The 19,688-nt window shown below is 35.1% G+C and overlaps 3 protein-coding genes and 1 pseudogene across 4 annotated transcripts; 3 read left to right on the forward strand and 1 right to left on the reverse strand.

Annotated features, from left to right (window-relative positions):
* The first annotated feature begins 1,225 nt into the window (after positions 1-1,225).
* On the forward strand, positions 1,226-6,980 carry LOC125604751 (DNA topoisomerase 3-alpha-like). Its single transcript, XM_048774949.1, has 24 exons — positions 1,226-1,627; positions 1,725-1,903; positions 1,985-2,057; positions 2,126-2,251; positions 2,338-2,459; positions 2,544-2,616; positions 2,687-2,806; positions 2,983-3,066; positions 3,157-3,336; positions 3,434-3,562; positions 3,652-3,726; positions 4,113-4,202; positions 4,323-4,427; positions 4,521-4,555; positions 4,743-4,872; positions 4,965-5,017; positions 5,098-5,197; positions 5,307-5,345; positions 5,479-5,557; positions 5,660-5,731; positions 5,836-5,907; positions 6,103-6,270; positions 6,350-6,470; positions 6,560-6,980. Exons 1-24 carry the CDS (start codon positions 1,331-1,333, stop codon positions 6,801-6,803), a joined length of 2,766 nt encoding a protein of 921 aa, XP_048630906.1. The 5' UTR covers positions 1,226-1,330; the 3' UTR covers positions 6,804-6,980.
* Positions 6,981-8,623: 1,643 nt separating this feature from the next.
* On the forward strand, positions 8,624-12,234 carry LOC125604752 (annotated as a pseudogene).
* On the reverse strand, positions 12,215-14,481 carry LOC125604753 (E3 ubiquitin-protein ligase RGLG3-like). 2 transcript variants are annotated; one of them, XM_048774951.1, is made up of 8 exons: positions 14,142-14,481; positions 13,952-14,036; positions 13,730-13,870; positions 13,357-13,648; positions 13,043-13,148; positions 12,844-12,962; positions 12,557-12,761; positions 12,215-12,462 (listed from the first exon to the last, which is right to left on the reverse strand). In XM_048774951.1, the coding sequence occupies exons 1-8, from the start codon at positions 14,208-14,210 to the stop codon at positions 12,379-12,381; spliced, it is 1,101 nt and encodes a 366-aa protein (XP_048630908.1). In that variant the 5' UTR covers positions 14,211-14,481; the 3' UTR covers positions 12,215-12,378. The 2 variants fall into 2 exon arrangements, with proteins under 2 accessions (XP_048630908.1, XP_048630907.1); XM_048774950.1 differs by having other exon boundaries at positions 12,557-12,764.
* Positions 14,482-16,864: 2,383 nt separating this feature from the next.
* On the forward strand, positions 16,865-19,281 carry LOC125604757 (probable SAL4 phosphatase). Its single transcript, XM_048774958.1, has 4 exons — positions 16,865-17,111; positions 17,438-17,476; positions 18,982-19,080; positions 19,175-19,281. The coding sequence occupies exons 1-4, from the start codon at positions 16,865-16,867 to the stop codon at positions 19,279-19,281; spliced, it is 492 nt and encodes a 163-aa protein (XP_048630915.1).
* Positions 19,282-19,688: the final 407 nt, after the last annotated feature.

A 19,688-nucleotide genomic window follows, 5' to 3' on the forward strand; every position in this document is an offset into this window, starting at 1 on the left:
ATGTAATCATTATCTTATTGTATAAACATTACTGATCAAAAACCGTAGTACCCGATCCATAACCGAACCAAAGCTACTAATTACCTATATGGTAATATGGTATATAGAGACTCGAACTTAGATTGGATAGGCGAATAAATAACCACATTACATTATATACCACTTCATTTTAACTATTACAAATTTGAAGGTTATATCTTTTTTAAAAGATCTTCAAATAATATATAACTAGGATAAGACTTGCGTATAGTGAATTTATTTGCATATAATATTTTTTGTTGTTATTATATTTTTTTTTGATAGACTGGATCAATTTTTTATTAAAAATGGTGGAACTAAATTATAATTAATATATCATAGGTTAATCGGATTGGACATTAAACAAATTATGACACAAAAACCTTATTTTTTTCCACGGAACATATTCTTGAAAAAAAGTGAACAATATTGTTTCTACGGTTGAATTATTTTGACCTTAATCTTCCATATGGTATTGAAAGGTTTTAAATCAACCATCGAATTGATACATGTCATTTTAATGCTTTTAGTTGTATGATTAAGGACAACTTATATTTTTGTAATTTAAAGTTGTTTAAAAAAATTTAAAATATAACATATAAGAAAAAATCTAATATATAATAAAAATATAACATATAAGGTTTTCTCCATTTTTGTAATTTAAAGTCATTTTAAAAAATTCATAATAAAGCTAATTTTTTATTATATGGTTAATGTGATTGTTTAATTTTTTTAATAATATAAAATTAAACAAAAAAAAGAAAAAGGATGCAAAAATTGTTATCGAATATTTATTATTCATAGTCATTAATTGCTATATATATATGTTAATTATATTAGGTAATTCTGTAATTTTAATTTTAAAAAATAATACACGCTTTTTATATTTTACATTAATATAATGTTTCTTACTAATTGGATTTAGACTAACATTTTTTATTTGATTCTTAAGGTGCATGTAAGCTAAATTGACATTATAATTAAGTTATATATAGACAAGATTTTTTTTCAATTAGTAAAACTTAATCATCGATAATATACATGCCACATGGGGATATATAGGAGATTCGGAAAACACCATTTAAAATTTTGGGTCTTTTAAAAACTTTGGGCCGGGCCGGGCCGTAAATAATATATCAAAACCCCAAATGGGTTTATTTGTAATTTGGTAAAATCTCCGTTAAATATCGTAAATTAAGACCTTGTGTTGTTTTCGATCAAAGTGACGTCCCGCTAGTAGAACCTCAAGGGCGGGAAAATTAGCCTCCTAAAAAAAATCGAAATTATTAACCGTTAGGGCTTTTCTCCGGCGATGTCGCGGCGAGGCGGTGGTCCCGTGACGGTACTGAATGTGGCGGAGAAGCCGTCGGTGGCGAAGTCAGTGGCCGGGATTCTATCCCGTGGAAGTTTCCGGACTCGGGAAGGTAGGTCTCGGTACAACAAGATCTTCGAGTTCGATTACGCAATCAACGGCCAGCCGTGCCGTATGATGATGACCTCCGTCATCGGTCACCTGATGGAGCTTGAGTTCGCCGATCGCTTCCGCAAGTGGCACTCCTGCGACCCGGCGGATCTGTACCAAGCTCCGGTCATGAAACACGTCCCCGAGGTATTCGATGCCACGTCGGATTTGATTCGATCTTATGATGAAGTTAGATTTTGCTGGATTTCAATTTTTTGATTGATTCTGGTTTTGAGTGGTTTAGGATAAGAAGGATATTAAGAAGACATTGGAGGAGGAAGCTAGGAGGAGCGATTGGCTTGTGCTGTGGCTTGATTGTGATAGGGAAGGTGAGAACATTGCGTTTGAAGTTGTGGATGTTTGTAGAGCTGTGAAGCAGAATCTTTATATACGGAGGGCTCATTTCTCTGCGTTAATTGACAGGTTAGTGAGTGATCTCTGCTTACTCTACTTCAATCCACTAAACCTAGTCTAATGGTGTGTTTGGCATTTTGAAATTTCTAGGGAAATTCATGAGGCTGTTCAGAATCTCAGAGAGCCTAATCAACTGTTTGCTCAGGCTGTTGATGCTAGACAAGTAAACTCCTGTAACTTAGTATTCTCTTGAAAATTTGTTAAGCTAATATTTAATTTTGAATGATTCAGGAAATAGACCTACGCATTGGAGCTTCTTTCACTAGGTTTCAGACTATGCTTCTGAAAGATAGGTTCGTTATTGACTCCACGGGTGATGAAGAGAGGAGCCGTGTAATAAGTTATGGTCCCTGTCAGGTAATTTTTCCGAACCATCAGTCTCATTATGTATATCAGAGTCAGGGTAAAAGTGGGTAACCCTTGTTTTTATGCTTCAACTGCAGTTTCCTACACTTGGCTTTATTGTAGAGAGATACTGGGAGATACAGGCGCATGAACCAGAAGAGTTTTGGACAATCAACTGTTCTCACGAATCAGAAGAAGGCCTTGCCACCTTTAGTTGGATGTACTTTTACCAACTTCCATGCTTATTGTTGTTTCCATGTGTATTGTACTTGAATGTGCCGTTGATGTAATTTTTTATATGCAGGCGTGGTCATCTCTTTGATTATGCTTCAGCTGCTATATTATATGAGATGTGTGTCCTGGAACCTACTGCCACCGTGAGTAAAACAAGAAATATCTTTGTTATCTGATAATTCATATTCTACTTAATATTGTGTGTCCTTTCAGGTTATGAATGTCCCACATCCAAGGGAAAAATTTAAATATCCTCCTTATCCATTGAACACCATTGAACTTGAAAAACGCGCTTCAAGATACTTCCGCCTTAGTTCGGAGCATACCATGAAGGTGAAAGCGAGTATTACACTGGTTCACTAAGTTTCACATGCTTTTTTTTTTGCCTATTAGGACTGCATGTTTTCCAAAATTATCTAAATCCTACTGTATGTCGGTAGAGTTTTCTGCTGTCGCCTAGATTGATTGTCTTTCTGAAGTGCTTAATAACATCAACAATGTCTGGATAGGTGGCAGAAGAGTTATATCAGGCTGGTTTCATCAGCTATCCTCGTACAGAGACAGATTCTTTTTCAAGCAGGACTGATTTACGTGTGGGTATTTTTTTCTCATTGAGGAGTTTATGATTTACTTTGTTGCTTTGATTGTAGTTTTAGTCTCTTAGGATCTCTAGCTGTGTCTAGGCCATGGTGGAGGAACAAACAAGACATCCTGCATGGGGTCCATATGCACAAAGACTATTAGAGCCGGAGGGGGGACTCTGGAGAAACCCGGGGAATGGTGGTCATGATGACAAGGCTCACCCACCCATTCACCCAACAAAGTTTTCTAGCGGAGAGTCTAACTGGAGTAGAGATCACCTTGTAAGTATGGATGTCTATTTTTTTTAACATATCCAAGGAAAGGTATGAAATTGTTTAATTTCTTTGGAGTTAAAGGTATTTTTTTTCACTTTTCCAGAACGTTTATGAGCTTGTTGTCCGCCATTACCTGGCGTGTGTTTCCCAGCCAGCAGTTGCTGCTGAAACTACAGTAGAAATTGATATTGCTGGTGAGCGTTTTTCTGCATCTGGGAGAGCAATATTAGCTGTAAGACTCGCTCCTCACTACTTCTGTCTCGGTACTTTTCGCTTCAGAAATTAATTGGATACTGGCATTATTTTTCTTTATGTGACTAGAAAAATTACCTTGAGGTGTATCGCTTTGAATCTTGGGGAGGTTCAGTGATTCCAGTGTATGAAAAAGGGCAGCAGGTTTGTGCTTCTCTTAATATCTCTCGGATTTGCTTTTAGGAGGTTTTTTTATTTCTATCTCTCAGCCTAGCCTCATTTAAACTACGTTGTCCTTGTGTGCATGTCACATTCATTAACTACTAAACTGTAAGGCAATGAAGGGCATAACTTTCCACATTGTGATTTTTAGTTAGAAGTGAAAGGGCATACCTACTAAACTGGACTATTTCTCATTCATGATAGAATCTATTTAAGTGGTTTACCTTCAATTTAAAACAGGAGGCTACCTGAACTGCTGGAAATTATGTTTTAACGTTCACTCCTTTGATGTTTTTTGTGTACCTTTCTACTTAGTTCTTACAGCCAGGACGATTGATGATGATTCTGAATGTCTTGGTATTGTGCAGTTTATCCCAACACGTTTGACTCTGGATTCAGCGGTAACAAGGCCACCACCGCTATTGTGTGAAGCTGACTTACTGAGTTGTATGGACAAGGTGAGTAAAACTGTCTTGTTTGCCCCTCTTTTCATGGTGGTGATTGCATATTCTTGTTCACCAATCCCTAAATTTCTCATCTAATCATGTTTGCATATTATGTGTTCTTGTGAATAATAGGCAGGCATTGGCACTGATGCGACAATGCACGACCATATAAAGAAACTCCTTGATCGGGGTTATGCTACAAAGGATGCTAATACGCGCTTTTCTCCAACCAACCTGGTAGTTGATAATACTTGCTTTCTAAGAATTTCTCCACTGTTTTTCTCAAATAAAGTTTCATAATCACCTTACTGTTCTAATCTGATTTTACAGGGTGAGGCGCTTGTTATGGGATATGATGACATGGGGTATGTGTAAACTTAGAGACTCCTTATATTTGTGGCTTTCAATCATATTTTCCCTTGTAGGTAGAGGAAACCTGATGTGTTTATGTTAAAGGCTTATCTATTTGGAGAGACCTAATTTGTGTCAATACCATGCTGAAGAGCCCCCTAACAATTTGATGTGTTCGTGTTACCAACCTTTTAATATCAGGTATGAACTTTGGAAACCAAACCTCAGAGCCATCATGGAACATGATATGAATGAAGTTAGTGTTGGCAACAAGACTAAAGCTGAAGTTCTTGAAACTTGTTTGCAGCAAATGAAAGCTTGTTTCTTAGATGTGAGTGAGCTTTATCATATATATTATGTGTCTTCTCTCTGTGGCTGTTGGGCTGAAACTGAAGTCCATGATTTTATATTTGTATTTCGCAGGCAAGAGTCAAAAAAACAAAGCTCCTAGAAGCAATGACAATTTTCTTTGAAAGGTGTTCTCATTACTTTGCTCAAGTACTGTGTCACTTAAGCCTTTTCTGTCATAATACAATATATGATACTGTATGTGCAGATCTAATAACTCCGATGAAGGTGAAAATCAGACAGCTGGTGAAGTTGTCCGACGATGCAACCTTTGCCTTGAATCAGATATGGCGCTCAGGAAGAACCAGGTACTTATATGATCCATCCAAATCATTTTCCATGTTGGATATGAATTGATCTTCTCCCTCTTGTTAATGAGAGCAACTATTTAAACAGTCTAATCCATTTTCTTTGCAGGATGGCAATTTTATGGTTGGATGCATGAGCTATCCTCAGGTCAGAATCTCACAGCTCTGTGAAATATACTTTTTCTAACGTTATTTCTGATAATTATTATCTAATAGTTTGACATTTCAGTATTTCTTCCTTGCTTGCAACTATTAATCTAACACATTCGCCCATTATTCAGTGTCGGAATGCAGTTTGGCTTCCCGGACCTACATTGGAAGCATCTGTCACTACTGACACTTGTCAATCTTGTGGTCCAGGTAGCGCCCACGCCCCAGTAACACAGTGAATAGAAAAATCTAATAACTATACGTGAAACGTTCCTCTTTATTGTTTAATGATGTTTTTTTTTTGTGATGTAGGTCCTGTCTACAAGATACGTTTCAAGTTCCGTCAGATCAGAATTCCACCAGGCTTTGATGTTAATCACTTAGGTATGCAAATTCTTTCAAACATGTGCAACCAACTCTGTGCTTATCTTTCAATACTTCACCATGCAGAATCGCTGCTGATTTCCAGTTTGTTTCATCGTGTTCAGGCTGTGTTGGTGGCTGTGATGACGTTCTTAAACAGCTGATAGACATATGTGGAACTGGATCCCGTTCTCAAGGTTAGTGCTCGTAGTTACACAATACGTAGTTCGACCAAACAGTCAGATGAACTTAGTGTGGCTTGGCTTGTGTATTGGACATTATACAATTATTAATTTCTCCTGTCCTAAGTAAGAATACAAGAATTTTTATTGTGGCTTGGTTTGTGAATAGATAACATTGAACTAACAAGAAACGAACATTTGTTCTTGTAGCAAGGGCAGCCCCGGGTGCAACCCCAAACAATGTCCGAGGAAGCAACATAAGACAGAACAACGTGTGCATACACTGTCAACAAGGAGGGCATACTTCTGCCAATTGTCCCACGCGAGCTTCAGGATATCGAAATCCTCGTGCTACTGGAACAGCAAATCCGAGAAACAGTAATTGGACCCTTTCTTTGAATGTTTTAGCAAACAAACATCATCTCATTTCTCAATGACATCGTTGTCAATAATGCAGATGAAACTACAGTTTCATGTACCACTTGTGGAACACCATGTGCTATTCGTACAGCCAACACAGAAGCTAACAGGGGAAGGAAGTTCTACTCATGTCCATCACAAGGCTGCAACTTCTTCACGTAAGCAGCATCCATCACCGTCGGTTACCCTTTGATTATTCCATTGTTGTTCTTTTTAATCACTAAATTCGCATAATGTTTTGTGACAGATGGGAAGATAGCATCAGCAACGGTACTGGGAATGCAACAACAGGTTCTAATAGCGGCGGAAGCGGTAGGCGCGGCCGTGGTGGTGGCCGGGGAAATAGAGGCGGTGGCCAAAGAGGTGGAGGGCGTGGCGGCGGTGGAACAAGCTTTGTTTCTGCAACTGGAGAGCCAGTGAGTGGTAGAAGGTGCTTCTCATGTGGTGATCCTTCACATTTTGCCAACGCTTGCCCTAACCGTAACTCTTAAACGGTAACTTCTAGTAAGCAAGCTAATTTACTTTCTATATTTAGCATGGTTGATTAGTGAGTACAACAATTATCCATGAATTATAAATGATTTTTCCTAGTGATTAGGTTCATAATGACCACTACAGTAGTAATTAACGGCCACTTTTGCTCTGGAATTCATTATTTGCGTTAATCACGGTTAGCTGGATTACTAAACTATAATATTTCACGTGCTATACTGAATCGTGCCCCAAAATTATATCTAAACTCTAATGATTTTTTAAAAATTTTAGCTATGATGTAGTGAGCTAGCGTGGATCCATTCCTCTTGGTTCTGTTTTTTGTTTAATATATCTCCTCCTGGTCTTCTTCTCCCTCTAGGGATATGATTTTAAATAAAAGATTCGAGAGTCATGTTAGACTTATTAGTACACCATGAAAGTTTGAAAGGGTATATTATTTCTTTTCGCCCAACTCGATTTCAAAATAAAGAATCGAAAATGTAATCGAGAAGATCATCTTAAAGACGGCTCTTTTCTGAAAAGAAAAAACGATGACTCGTCTTGTGAAAATATATGTTTAAGTATTCTAGCTTTTGAATCAAGATGGTAACGTATAGCGATACTAATAACATGCATATGCTAATCACACCTAAACTTCAAGATTTACAAATCTATCTATGTGATATCTTAGTGGAAGGCTGATATGAAAGATTTTACACGTAACTCGACCGTACACTTTTTAAATGCATTGGAAACAACTAGTTAATGTGAATTAGTAATAATTAAGTAATGATTTACGACACAATCTAAAGAATTATTCGTTCTGCTTTGTTTTGTTGTTCCCAAATCCCAATGTTAACTGAGATAATACATTACTATAGTCGACATTTGATTACAATATAATTCAAACTTGTGGTAGTTCCAAAGAACCTCTTTGTACCCTGTAAACCCATCCAAATCTATAGTACAAAAGTATTTGTTTTTTTCTTTCAATGTGATTTGCTCAGTTCTTCTAGAAAACAATTCTCAAACAATTTCTTTATTTCTCTAAAAAAAATTTTAAAAAAGATTTTGATATCCTGTACTAACTAAATAGAAACATTCTTCACATGATTTGGCAAGACCTACCAAAATGGTGGGGCAAGGTTATAGAGCAAGATCAAATTAAAACCATATAAGAAAGACATTTTTGGTCCTCACCGACGGATCTATTACGTCCTCTACTTTAAACTGCTTTTTATATATAGAAATAAAAAGAGTTGGCTACACCTTTACTGAAAATGAATCATGCATGAATTTTTTGGTGGATGAGATTGTATGATAATGACATTTAATGCAGTTTAAATACACTCTCTGTTTTATTTATTTGATGTTTAAATAATTTTATTTTGCTGCAAAAATAAGTGATATTTTTATGATTAGGTAAAAATTTAATGATGTTTCAAATTAGTGACTAATCACATAATATTACATTTTTCTTATTGGTTGATTTAGTTTTATTTAATGATGTTTTTATTTAATCAAGATAAATTATATAAAAACCTGTATTTTGTCTATGTGTATTTTACTTTAATCACAACTAAAAATGAGAAGATTGAATATAACTAAAAAATAAAAAAAATAGTATAGCGTTACTTTACTGAATTACAAATTCAAAGAACGAAGTTAATGCAAAAAAGTGGGGGGATCAATAAAGAGAAGAGATTCTTTAGTCCTGCGTGAAAGAGAATGAATGATAGCGATGTACATGCTCCATTCATAATTATTCCCCTCGTGCTTATTTAATTATTTTCCTTTTTGTCATAATTATTAACTCATAAAATAAAAGGAATAGTCATTATGATCGGATCATCAACGGCCGAGATTCATTCAAACCAGAGGACACAAAACATCGCCTTCTCTCTTCACTTTTCTCCCGGAGACAGTTAACGTGATTCTCTCTCTCCTCTTCCCCCAAGAGCTAAACGACAAACCACGCGAGAGAGCTAGTGCCAGCGATTAGCTACTATGAGAGCTTGAAAGAGATATAGAGAGTGTGTGTGAGTGCGAATCGTAAGTTTTCACCGCGGAGAGATGAAACCTACCGGAGGCGGAGGTGAGAAACCGGCGACGGAAGGCTCGGCGTTAGTAATCGTCGGTGTAAATCCCGACGAAAGGAGCAGAGAGGTGCTTACGTGGTCTTTGGTGAATGTAGCGCGTCCTGGAGATCGAATCATCGCTCTCCACGTCCTCGATTACTCTCTCGGTTCGTTAAACCCTAGTTTTGCTCCTCCTCTTCCTTCCTTACGATCTAACATCCTTTGTTTCTTAATTTCGTTTTAATTTATCTTTAATTTTGTTTTAATAGAAGGCTCCACGTCGCTTATCTCGCTGGTTAAGACCTTCGACACTATGCTTGGTGTATACGAAAGCTTCTGCAACTTAAAACAGGCAAGCTTCACAACATCCTTTAATTTAATGTTTTAATATTAAGTTTCAAAAAAATAAAGTTGATGAAATTCGATGATTGTTGTGAACAGGTTGATTTGAAGTTGAAGTTCTTAAGAGGGAAGTCAGCTAGGAAAGTTCTTGTACAGGAAGTGAAATCGTGTGGAGCAACGAGTTTGATCGTTGGTTCTTCTAAGAGACATCACACGATCCGTTCATCAGCTTCTTTAGCTAAGTACTGTGCTAGGAGTCTTGCCAAGGATGTCTCGGTATTTGCTGTTAAGAGTGGGAAGATTATGTTCCGGCGAGTACCTAGTAACAATGGTATGTTACTGATTAGTTTCTGATAGTTGATTGCAATTTTCAAAAAAATTGCTAGGCGTAACTAGGTGCTTAGTAAAAGATTAGCGACTAGTCGGATTATTCAGGTTTAGTAGCTACATTTTTATTAGATATTATAAAGTTATTTGATAAATTATAAAAATTACATATAGAGAAATGAAATAAATTAGACAAATTTGTGGATTTGAACCAACATTATTGTTAATTTTAGAGATTTAGACTAATTTAGATTTGATTTAAACGGAATTAAATTGTTTTTAACTGATTTAGAACGGTTTAAACCCACTGATTCGAATGCATGAATCGAAAGAAAATTGTTTCTAACATTGGTTGAATGTGTGTTGTTCTCTGTTAAATGTATTGTAGTTTTGTGCTTTGCAGGTGCAGAAGGTTCACATATGAAGCTTCCCTCTTTAGTGTGCGCATCGCCCAACGTTGCTATTGAAGCGGCAAAGATTGGTAACACATTTAGCCCCGCAAGAACTACTAGCTCACGCTGGACAAGAACTAGCCGCACTTCCTCATTACAGTCTCCCGAGAGTTTAGGTGTAGACAATTCATTGGCTTTAGTGCCGGTACCAACGAACAAGACTGATTCAGGTTCCCCTGAGTCAGGACCAGGTTGGCATTTTCTTCGGAGAAACTGGACCAAAGTCTCTGCTAAGAAGGCTGTACTTCAGTGGGTTTCGAAGCTCCGGGGTCGGGATTCACCAGCTGTAGCTTATCTGGATAGGAAGCGGAGTGACTCTGGCTGCGATGAAGATTGCTCTTCTAGCATCGATGGCTCTGAGCTTATGCAGTCTCCTCTTTCTCCCTGCGTTGGATCAAACAACATCCCGGAAGAGCTGGAAGGTCTACACGAAAAGTACTCTTCCACGTGTAGATTATTCACATACAAAGAAGTTTTGTCAATTACCTCAAACTTTGCATCTGGTATAGTAATCCCTTTCCATGTTCTAACATAGGTTTGGGTTTGGTCTGATCCTTTAGCTTATGGAAACATCCTTCTTTTTCTGTTTCTAGATAACTTGATTGGAGAAGGTGGTAATAGTTATGTTTACAGAGGAGACCTACCAGATGGAAGGGAGCTAGCTGTCAAATTACTAAAGCCTTGCCTTGACGTGATGAAGGAGTTCAAACAGGAAATCGAAGTGATTACAAGTGTGAATCACAAGAACATAGTGTCTCTCTTTGGTTTCTGCTTTGAGAATAATAATTTGATGCTGGTGTATGACTATCTACCACGAGGAAGCCTCGAAGAAAACCTTCACGGTATATAAAAACTTCATCTGATATATTCCCTCTGGATTGAGAAATATCTATCTTGAATGTTCTCGTTTCATGACTTCAGGTAGTAGAAAGGATGCAGCAAGTTTTGGCTGGCTGGAGAGGTATAGAGTAGCAGTTGGTGTTGCCGAGGCGTTAGACTATCTACATAATACTCATGATCCAGAAGTGATTCACCGAGATGTGAAATCATCTAATGTTCTGTTAGCAGATGATTTTGAGCCACAGGTAACTGCTACATTGAGTTCATTCATATATGCAATGCAATGAAACAATGTTCCTGAATTTTTGTGATTGTTCAGCTCTCAGATTTTGGATTCGCCAGTTTAGCTTCAAGTGCTTCACAGCATGTGTCATGTGGGGATATTGCCGGAACGTTTGGGTATAGAGCTTGCTTTCCTTATAACCATCGTCACTTCCATTGATCATCCACTTAACTTTCCTTTTTTGTTGACAGTTACCTAGCACCGGAGTACTTCATGCACGGTAAAGTAACCGACAAAGATTGATGTCTATGCTTTTGGCGTTGTGTTACTCGAGCTCCTATCTGGTAGAAAACCAATCTGTGTCGACCAGACTAAAGGCCAGGAGAGCCTTGTCTTGTGGGTAAGCAAGCATGATCTGTCCTGTCCATAACTTCACATATTTTCCATGTCTAACATGAAATGACTTTAAGTTGTATCTCTTTCACAGGCAAACCCAATTCTAGAGAGTGGAAAGTTTACTCATTTACTGGATCCAAGCCTAGAAACTGATAACAGTAACGATCTAATCGAGAAACTGTTGTTAGCTGCCACTCTATGCATCAAACGGTCACCTAATGACCGTCCACAAATGAGCCTCGTAAGCTATATATTATCTTTATCTTCTCAACCTTTCCCTTAGTCTTTGCTTCTAATTCATTAATTTCACAGGTGGTAAAGATACTACAAGGGGACGAAGAAGCAACAGAATGGGGAAAGCAACAAGTAAGAGCGTCACAAGATGCAAGGGAGTACTTGACAAACATAGAGTCGCATATAAACCTAGCGTTGCTTGATTTGGAAGATGATGCAGCTTCTGATAGTAGTCCGGAAGCTAATAGTATCTCCGTTGAGGATTACTTGAAAGGTCGATGGAGCCGCACTGCTAGCTTCAACTTCAACTAATATATTAGTTATATATTAGTTTTAGCTGTAAATTGGAATCGAGTTTCTGATGAGGTTTTCAAGCTTTTTAGATGTGTTCTTGTAAGGTGTAACGTTCTTTCCAATTTGGTTGGTCTTAGCTTTAAATTGTAAGCGGTTCGGTTTGGTCTAAGATTCGGTTTCCATAGATATTGTAATTTTTTTTGTTTTGCTTTTGAAACAGTATATAGTAATAATACATTTTGTTTCCAAGTAAATAATAAAATTAAATATGAAGATAAATTCTCTTAAATGTAACGGTTATATCAAATTACATATGAAAGACTTGGGTATCATTATTCTTTTGTTTGGACTGTACAATATGCTACAGGAAGCTTAAGTTCTTTAACACCATATGGTCTTTCCCTCATCAAGTGTACAGCCTTATCCTCGTTGTTATAGGTTCTCTGCACATTGGGCATATCTTGACAACCACACCACATTCCTTGCACGTCTTCATTATGAAAAACAAAAGCAACAAAAAGATATCAGAAAACCAATCTTGTTCCATGGGAGCAAGCAAAGAGTTTTCTATATATTTCACTTACCGTGTGACCGCAGCTAAACGCCATGTCCTTTGGGTTCGTCAAGCAAATGGGACATACAGGTTGTGTTACTGGAGCCGTTCTGTCACTTTTCTCTGCAGTTTCTGTAACTGGATTCGGCATTTTTCTAACAGCATTGTCACGCTCTATCACCTCTGGTGGTGGTGGTAGCGGCTTGTGACGCAAACGGGAACCACTCACTTGTTTTCTACTGCTCACACAACACACAATCAAAAGTCCGTTTCAAGAAGTCTATTCAACAGTGTGATACAAGAAGTTTCACCACTTACTCGAGACTTAATGTGGCTTTGTACTGAAAAGGAATCTCCATGAGAGCTGCTAATGCGAAAGCAGCCTCCTTCTTAGCTGCATCTTTGTGCTGTGACATTATCTCTGTGAAGTTCACAAACTGTGGAAAGGAAACAGAGTTCTTCACTGATCCATCATATCCAATAGAAAAGAAAACAATAAAACTGTTATCTTATTTACCTGGAAGTTATCGAATTCGCGGTGAGGAATATTGTCATCAAATTGTTTCATTGTGTCCCATGGTCCATCTCCTACTCCAACCAAGACTATAGACAATGGGTAATGGCTGCATTAAACAACATCAGAACCGGTCATGAGCATAAACTAGTGAAGCATCAAACATAAATTAAATATATATATATAGACCCATAAATTTGTAAAAATATTAACATAAATTGTCTATATCCCCCAAAATCTTATAACCGGTCAGACAATATTAGTATGATGAAACCAAGACCATGAAGTTGAGCTTGTTGACTAGTTTTGTGTTTTACCTAGCTGCCATTATGGAGTTGATAGTAGCTTCTTCCTGTGGACTGAGCCTACCAGGTGGAACATCTGGATTCCTTGTCACCTGACCATCTGCTATAATGACAAGAACATGGTACTGCATATTGTTCTGCTCCACTATGTCGATGGCTGCATCGATAACCGGGGCAAAAGAGGTGGGCCCAGACAACTTCAAATGAGGAACAATCTCTCTGTATCTTTTCACAGCTTTGTCTAATCCCTCGCAGCTTTTGTTGTCAGGGTAAAAGCTGAACACATACTGATCTCTTGTTGTTGCTGTAAGAAGAAGAGTAGAACACATTTAGAGTTTTTATCGATCTTCATCTTGAAAATGAAGGTAAAGTTAAAGAAACTAACCATCGCCAAAACCGAAACAAGGTATAAGATCATCTTCATCAAAGGGAGACAAAGTGCGGCCAATGATGGATATAGCTTGTTCATAAGGGTTCTGTCTTTTACCAATGGCGTGAAGGCTTTTTCTATTGAATGAGTATCTTCCTGCAACGAGATTCATAACATTAAAACACTAAAAACCAATTGAAATAGTCTTTTATTGATAATGAATTCATAAGAAATCACCTGTCCACTCATTGCTCTTGGTGAAGTCAATTCCTAGTATCAAGTTTGAAGATTCAAGTCCAGCTTCCCTTAGAGAAGTTATCACCTAAACAAATCACAATAAGACCGTTCTTCTTATGATAAACAAATAAATAAAAATAATCAAATCAAGAAAGTCATGAAAAAGTTGGTGAAAGTTTTTTTGGAAAACCTGATCTAAGCTGTTGAAGTGATCAGCAATATACGAAGGTTGCGGATTACGTTTATTGCATCTACTCATTGCTCCACACTAGAAGATCCAATATTTGAGGATATATATAATATGAACCTTGACTTTTTTTTTTTCAAGAACAAGAAGAGTTTCAGAAATATTGTTGTAGAGAAAAGGAGATTCTCTCTGATGTGAAATGACGAGAGACTATAAAAGAAGAAAAAAAAAACAGAAAGGTATAGATTAGTTGAATAATGAAAGGTATAGTGGAACGTGACCCTTTCTAGTTTCTTTGCTTGCGGCGGAAATTAATCAAATGCGTATTTTGCTCTTACACGCCTGATCTATTATCTCGTTGTCGTCATTAATGATGATATATATCCACAAAGACCAAAACCCAAATTCTGTAACCAATGTCCACAAGAAGTATTATTTATACATGTGGACAACGTGGCAGAGCACGTATTGGTGTAATGGTCTCTGAAGATTTGATTTTTTGGGCTTTTGACCCCCTAAAAATGTTTAAATCTCTAGACACCATTTTCTTGGGCTTCATAATCAAGAAGCATTTTCGATACCTATAATTTCACACCACGTTCGGTAGCTATCAGCCCAAACTCAACTTCTCAATCTATCAACTTTGAAGTTGAGTTTTGAGTTTGGTCATTCTGGTCTTTGTTGATAGGAAATAAACTTTAGGGGGTTCATTCAAAATAATAAATAACTCTTGATGCCAAGTTACACAGTAACATTCTTCATTTTTATTTGATTAACAAAAATAAAATCAAAATAGTAATAAATAAACTTTAAGATAATAATATTGTGTTAATTTTAGATATTTCTGATGTCTATTTAAGTTTTGGATTAAAATATTTTGGTTTGTACCTTATTTAGTGAGATAATAGTTATCAATATATTTGATTTTTATCATGTAACTCTTATAAATAATTATTTCATATAAACACTTATGTGACATCTAATCTTTATGTTGTCTCTCATGAAATCATGATAAATATAAATGCAATATAAAATAGTATAGAAAATATTTAGATGAATTATGGTTATTACTCAAATGGAATATCTAAATATAAAAAAATGGCATATATAATAGGGAACCATTTTAGTAACTAAATTATAATAAATATATTTACAAATGTTTCATATATTGTTACATGTCTTGTTAGACCATTTAAAATAATTTTATCAGTAGATAAAGATAGGATTCCAAATTAATAGAGTACTAGATTCTAATCTGTCCTTAAAAAGACGGATATATTTTTTTGCTTTACATTTTTTTCAAAAAATTAATTTTTATATTTTTGTGTTTTTAGTCATACTTTTATAATATTTTTCTTAAATGACTAGTAAAATATTTTAATAATTATATTAAAATAGTTGAACCACATCTATATCAATAGGTCATGTTCATGTTTTAATAGAATATATATATATATATGCATAAAAAATTATTTAAATATAATATAAATTTATTAATATAAATATAAAATACACTGTAACTATAGTTTCATTATATACAACATAAAATATTAACAAATAAGAAAGCTAATTTCATTATATACAACATAAAATATTAACAAATTAAAAAGTTTTATTTACAAAATTGTAAACGAAACCAGCACAAACGCGCAAATCCAACTATAGTTTTACTTATTTTCAATATTTTACTAAAAATGTATATATAACACGTAACAAAAAACACTTAAGAAGCTATTTTTACAAAAAAATTATCATATAAAAAATTTAGGAAAATATAAGAAAAATATAACAAAAAAGGTAAAGTTACCATGCTATCTTTTGATATTCTCTTAAATTTAGCGTTCAAAATAAAAAAAACCTAGACATTTTTGCTTTTGATCTTAAAACATAATCTATGAAGACCATTTTCTTGAGCTTCATAGTCAAAAAACCTTTTCTATCTTCATTACCTATAATTTCAGACATAACAAGAGTAAAATGGTGGGTCTTAACTCTTATTTGATCTGATCTTGTTGTGTTGTGTCCCCTGCAGATGGATTACATCATTGGTCGAAACCCACAAAACATGAGCTATGTTGTGGTGACGCATACTACCTTGAGCGTGTAACCAGTTACGATTTGGCTGATAGAGCTGGTGTTGAAACTGATTCTGTAACCTCTGTTTTTGTTGAAACTGATATATTTGTTGTTTTTTTTTGTTAAAACTGATACTGGATTTGATTATGTGTGTGTTGTAGTTGTTGTTGACGAGGTTGAGGATCTTCCCAGGCCCAGGGTATCTGTATGAAGAGATGCTAAGCGAATTCCATAACCAAATAGGAGTGGTTGTGTGCTCTTATCTGCCCTATTTCAGAAATTTTAGGAGAAGCAAAGGTAAAGGAACACTAAAGTTTTATTACATTCTTACTTTGTGTTTGATGGTGGAGCCTTGGATTTTGATTTATTGTTGATATCATCTATCTCTATCTATACAACCACTACAGGATAATGCTGCTTTCTTAGCGTCTCTAATACTTACGTGATTTCTCCAGATCACAAGTAAATCATCTCATGCTTAAAACAAAAACATGAGTAAAATGGTGGGTCTTAACTCTTACATGATTTTTGTTTTGTCTCTGCAACAGGTGAATTACATTCTTGGTCGAAACCCACGGAACATGAGCTATGTTGTGGGTTTCGGTGAGAGGTAGCCGACACACGTGCATCATCGTGGAGCTTCCATTCCGATGAACAAGAAAGAGACTTGCAAAGGAGACTGGAGATGGAAAGACTTGAAAATGCATAATCCCAACATAATCCAAGGAGCCATGGTTTCTGCAACAGACAAGGATGACGGGTTCCAAGATGTCCGGACAAGCTCCAACTACACCGAGCCCACTCTAGTTGGAAATGTTTGTCTGGTCGCGGATCTTGTTGCCCTGGGAGAAGGAGGATCTTTGGACCATGAGCGGATCCACATGCATCAAGGAGGAGGCAACTGCCCCCAGTAAAATCAGATTTGAAGATTCAAGTCCAGCTTCTCTCAGAGAAGTTATCACCTAACGAAAATCACAATAAGACTGTTCTTCTTATGATAAACAAATATACAAAACCAATCAAATCAAGAAAATCAAGAAAAAGTTGGTGGAAATTTTTGGAAACCTGATCCAAGCTGTTGAAGTGATCAGCAATATACGAATGTTGCTGATTACGTTTATTGCATCTACTCATTGCTCCACATAAGGAAGATCCAATCTTTGAGGATATATAATATGAACAACCTTGACCAAACTTTTTTTTTTTTGCATTTTCGTGTGTAGTTGGTGCATTGCCAAAGGACAACAATGTTACATGGAGAGGTATGTCTTGCATGCAAGACGGTATTTGGCCAGCGAATTTTCACGCAAACCTTCCATTGTTAAATAAGTTCCGATAACAAGAAACCATCATTATACTAATTATAGAAGAAGCTTAACATTTAGATGAAGAAAAAAGAAACCATCAAAATGTAAACTATTTGTTTTTAAATGTTTCATTGATATATCATTATACTAATTTTTTTTAATAATTGGTTTCTCAACTAAATTTAAATTTTGTCTTTTTAAAGATGAAAGATACCCAAGTATGATAAGTATATGCATAAAATAAAAAATTAATATAAGAACAATTTTTAACAAACCAAGTATATTATATATAAAATATATGGAAAATATAAGCAAAATATAACAAAAACAATTAAAATTATCAAGTTCTCTTTTGATGTCCTCTTAAAATTGGGGGTTCATAGATTTATTTTATGCAAATGAATCCAACAAAAGAGATGACGTAATCAATATGAATAACTATGTTTCAGAATTTTAATATCACATCAAATATATTTATAATATCTTTAAAATATTTTTATTTTATCAAAAAATGACATCAAAATAATAAGACATAGGATATGCCATTCTCTTCCAACGTCTTAAAAATAGTTAAAGTTTATAGAGAAAATTTTTAACTGTTTTTATTAGATTATTGATGTGTTTTATTTATGATGATTACATATCATAGAATATAAATTTACTTTTATATGTAATTCGATAAAACTATAAATAAAATTATAGACTCTAATAAAATATATTTTGAAGAAAGATAAACAACAAATAGTTTTGTGTATGTTTATAAAAATTACATATGATAATTATTAATTTATTATTTTAATGGGACCATATATTTACTTAAAAGTTTTCAATATATTATTATCTTATTATCTTATTGAATTATGTCATATTTTACACTGGTCAATTTGGAACCAAATTTTTTTATTAATTTATCGTGTTTATTAGTATAAATGATATTAATTTATAGATTTTCTACTGTATATATTTTATAAATAGTAATATTTGATATAGAATTACTATATACTTTATAAATAGTAATTATCTGATCAAATGTTGGATAGTACTATTGACCCAAACCAACATTATCTGATCAAATGTTAGTAATTTTCTGGATCCAACATATAATATCCAACAAAACTGAACCTATATTTTCTGACTGGTTCAAGGTAAAATTTTCAAATCTACTTTATCCCAATCAGGATAAATTGCTGATACCAGGTTTCTTATTGCAATTATCTCTTGTTTATTGGCCTTATGATCAATTCCCTTACATACACAAAAATGTTCAAATGTTATATTGGTTTTCTATTTAAGCAATTTAAATCGTTTTTAATTATTAGTTCTAAGCAAATAGTGAACTAGGGTTTAGAGACTCTTGTATAAATATCCTTGTTCACTCGTGTAAAATCTTCAAGCCGAAAGTAATAAAGAAATTATTCAAAGTTCTTTTGTCTTCAACAAAATTTGTGTTCTGCGTACAGCTTTATGTAGAGGAGATGGAGAGGTGTACTTGAGGTTTACACGCAAACCAAGACCTGAATCAATATGGAATCACGCCGCTGGATCCATCCTAGTTTCAGGTATTCACCCGTTGTTAAACTCTTATCTACATATCTTTTGGTCTAATCTTCTTGAATGATCACACAAATGCTTGTCTGATGTTGTGTCTTTCAGAAGCTGGAGGCAAAGTGACTGGCGCAGAGGGGAATCCATTGGACTTTTCTAAAGGGAAGTATCTTGATTACAAGAGAGGTATCGTTGTTACAACTTACAACACATAAACTACTGCCAAGGCTTTTGAAAGCGGTAAGAGAATCCATTAAAGAAGAAGAAGAGGAAGCTGATTCTTTGAAACTTCACTGACACGCAGCTGTAATATACAATACTCTGTTTCTGTGTTTTCTTTACACAGTGAGACTATTGTCATTTAAAAAAAAAAATTCAACTTTGATATTATAAAAAACACTAATTCTCTTTGAAGATTGTTGAAACATAATCATAAAGTACACGTTGATCATCTGAAATACTACGTGAATGTAATTTGGAAACTTTTGGCTAAATTTTGGGGAGAAAACAACAAATGTTTACGTAACTAATTGATTGCTACGCATAATAATCTACTTTAAACTCGACAATATAAAAAAAGATAAATGCTTCTTTCTCTATCATATATAAAAGAAAGACCAAT

This window comes from Brassica napus, unplaced genomic scaffold, assembly GCF_020379485.1.
Source record: "Brassica napus cultivar Da-Ae unplaced genomic scaffold, Da-Ae ScsIHWf_618;HRSCAF=913, whole genome shotgun sequence".
NCBI lineage: Eukaryota > Viridiplantae > Streptophyta > Magnoliopsida > Brassicales > Brassicaceae > Brassica > Brassica napus.